Genomic DNA, 3,670 nt, shown 5'->3' with positions numbered 1-3,670 from the left:
GGTCTGCAACCCTATAGGTGGAACAACAATATGAACTAACCAGTACCCCCAGAGCTCGTGTCTCTAGCTGCATATGTAGCAGAAGATGGCCTAGTCAGTCATTATTGGGAAGAGAGGCCCCTTGGTCTTGCCCCAGTACAGGGGAACACCAGGGCCAAGAAGGGAATGGGTGGGTAGGTGAGCAGGGGGGAAGTGGGGTATAGGGGACTTTGGGGATAGCATTTAAAATGTAAATGAAGTAAATATCTAATAAAAATTGTAAAAAAAAATAATAAACCTCTCACCACAAAATATTAATTAATTAATTAATTCTTTGAGCTGGAGGGATGTCTCAGCCATTGAGACCCTGCACTGTTCTTACAGAGGTCCCTGGTTTAGTTCTCACTCCCCACACAGGGCAGCTTACAACTGCCAGTAGCACTAGCTGAGGGGTGGGGGTTGGGGGTTGGGGGAGCTCTGACCTCTGTCAGCACCTACACTAATGTACACATACCCTCACACAAACACACATACATATATGTTTAAAATAAAGTCTGTCTTCTAAATTAAATTTTACAACTTCTGAGCCAATATCTTTTCCCAGATCACTACCCCACGTCCAAATTTAGGTGTGCCTTCTCTTTGTTAATAAACTCTTTCTATCACAAAGAAGGGGGGGTGGGGAAGAGGAGGAGAAACTTGAACCTTGAACAAAACAAGGAAATAAAACAAAAATTAAATTTTGTTTTCACACTATTTAAAAAGTAACTAATGAAAATACAGCCATATTGTAGTGCTAGACAGTAGTTCAGAGTCCAGCAACCTTACGCTGCAATCCCTAGCAGATCTAGATGAAGACTGAACATAAATGAGTCTCCCCTTCCTTCTCCCTTTTTAAAACCCTCTTGCCCCTCCCTCCCCTCACTTGTCCTTGATACCGGGTCTATACAGCCCTGTCTTGGCATCCATGTGCGACACTCAGGCTATAGGCATGCAATACATTCAGCCTGTCTGTGTTTTTAGAGGAGCACTTCTTTAATTTCCTTCCTCATAAAACATGAAGCTACCGCATGAATGTCATCTATTTGAATACTTATAAAACTACACATGATGTGACGCTTACAACTCTGTTCTGCTTCCTGTGCAGTCTAGTTTGGTTTGGTTTTTCTTGAGATGGTATCGAGATAGATAGCACAGAGTGACCTTGAACTTTCAAGGTGTAGAATTACCAGCAAGGATTGCCCATCATGTTACATTTTTAAATTTTTGCCTAAGTAAACCATTCCTCGTGAGTATTTTAGCAGGCAGGTTCTCAGTGACTTATCTACCTTTACAACTGATTAGCTTTCAATTCTCCCACCAGAGAAAAAAAATTAAAGTACCTCATTCTAACTACTTTACCATGACTTGCAAACCAACATTCTCCTCTATATATGGATTTGTTTATCCACTTGTTTTTTTACTTATTTCTATTTTATTATTATTTAGTGTGTGTGTGTGTGTGTGTGTGTGTGTGTGTGTGTGTGTGTGTGTGTGTGTGTTTGTTAAGGTAAATATGCATCCATATATGTAACTGCTTGCAGAAACCAAGAGTGTGTTGGGTCTCCTGGAGCTAGTTATAGACAACTATGAGCCACCCAGATTGTGGTTGCCAGGTCCCAAACTCCAGTCCCCTAGAAGAGCATCGAGTCCTCTTAACCATTAAGCCATCTCTCCAGCTCCTTGTGTATTATTTATAAAATAGAAAATCTGCAAGTACGGAAATATATTCCCTTCTTTCTGCTGCAGGATATCCTATCATATTGTAAAACCCCAAGATTGTGTGATTTACTGAAAAAGCTGCTTCTAGTTGTGGTGTGGCTCAGGCTCAGCACACACCTTTCATCCCTGTGGCTGGAACACAGACACGCCCTTAGTGTGCACCTTTAATCCCAAACAACGGAGGCAAAGTTAGTTGATAGAAGAAAGCACCCGTGTTTGAAAGTAACTTCTAACTGAGTGGCAGACAAATGACAAATCAGAAAAAAGACTTGACAGAATAGGATATGCCCAACTTCTCACAGGAAGAGAGAGGAAGTACTTAAGGGGAAGTGCAGGGAAAGGAGGCCGTTTTACCAGGACAGCTGTACAGAGACGGGTTGCAGAGGAAGGACAAGCCAGACACAGGTGACTACAGAACAAGCCAGAGACCGAGAAGGAGCCAGATTAGAATGGATCGACAGGGATAGCTGGAGGTCAAGCAGAGCAAATTCAGGAGAAGCCCAGAGAAGCTAGATTGAATCAGTTATCGTGGAGAGGAGTTTGACAGCCAAAACATCTGAATTGAATCAGGCAGAGTTCAGAAAGAACAAGAAGGGGGTGAGCTTACCCAGCAGCAAGCCTCAGACGCTGAAATCTGTCTAGGCCTAGGTTAGATTGTACACGAGCTGGAAGCTTCCAGGACGAGGCCTACATTAGTAGACTGAGGCAGAAAGCCCTGGAGATGACAGTTACTGCAGGCAAATGTGTTACTTTTACATCCTCATCAGTGACGTTACATCCTCAAGGCGACAGACAGCACAGACTAACAAACTTAAGAGAAATAAGCAACTACAAACATATCAAAAGCAGCATAACATCAGGCACTACCTTCCTGAAATGACCTCGGGTGCAGCATAATTGGGTGAGCCACAGCTTGTTCTTAAAAATTCACCATCTGACATCATGTTTGAAAGACCTGAAATGACAAAAAGTGGCCACTCAAAGAGTTCCCAAGGACAAAAAGCAAGTAAAAAAATCCATTAAACGAAACAGCTAAGTTTGTACTAACAAGATCAGCCACCATTTTATCAAAAAAGAAACAAAAATATAAACTTTAACTTGATCAGAGTCTTTATTTCCTACTCTGACTTAATACAAAAAAATGTACAATGAATTTCAAAATCTAGAGTTTAATGTGTATATACTAAACTGGTGATGGTTTTGAACACTAGAATATCCTTGAAATGTTTGCATTTTAATATAGATGTTGCTAGGCAAAATAGACTCAGATGAAGAGAAAGGTTTCTACCAGCCTCCATCTCCGGAATTCTTAAATTGAAGGCATGCACCACTACATCTAAAAACCAACTTTATAGGATTTAAATATTAACTTTTTTTTTAAAAAAGTTTCCTCATATAATTCATCTTTCTAGATTTCAATGTTCTGTCATAATTCCATCCCACTTTCCATTTTCTCCATACTTGACCAAAAAGAAATATTAGAAAGCCTGGCGTGGTGGCGCACGCCTTTAATCCCAGCACTTGGGAGGCAGAGGCAGGCGAATTTCTGAGTTCGAGGCCAGCCTGGTCTACGAGTTCCAGGATAGCCAGGGCTACACAGAGAAACCCTGTCTCGAAAAAAACAAAACAACAACAACACCAAAAAAAAAAAAAAAATTAGAAATTAAGTTGCTACCTTCTTGACAAATAATCGCCATTTCTTTTCAAATGATCTCTCTAATGTTAACAGGTTGACATACTTACGATCACAAAACTGAATTTCAGGGCTGCCAGGTAGGCTCAGCAGGTAAAGGTGCCCACCACCGTGCCTGACAACCTGAACCTACCCTCTAAGACCCACGTGGTGGAAGAATAGAAACATCCCCCCAAAGCTATCCTGTGACGTGTGTGTGTGTGTATGTGTGTGTGTGTGTGTGTGTGTGTGTGTGTG

General features: G+C 41.4%; 1 protein-coding gene across 2 annotated transcripts in view; it reads right to left on the bottom strand.

Moving 5' to 3' along the window:
* The window catches only part of Prkaa1 (protein kinase AMP-activated catalytic subunit alpha 1), a 41,000-nt gene that overhangs the window by 9,670 nt on the left and 27,660 nt on the right, over nt 1-3,670 (bottom strand). For both annotated transcript variants that reach the window (XM_029544045.1, XM_021208235.1), the window contains one exon: nt 2,608-2,695. In XM_029544045.1, the coding sequence (XP_029399905.1) occupies nt 2,608-2,695 (88 nt within the window). The remainder of the gene's footprint in view (nt 1-2,607; nt 2,696-3,670) is intronic.

Source organism: Mus pahari, chromosome 11 (assembly GCF_900095145.1).
Source record: "Mus pahari chromosome 11, PAHARI_EIJ_v1.1, whole genome shotgun sequence".
Lineage (NCBI taxonomy): Eukaryota > Metazoa > Chordata > Mammalia > Rodentia > Muridae > Mus > Mus pahari.
Note: the sequence above shows the minus strand (reverse complement) of the source record. Positions and strands in the feature narration are given on the sequence as shown.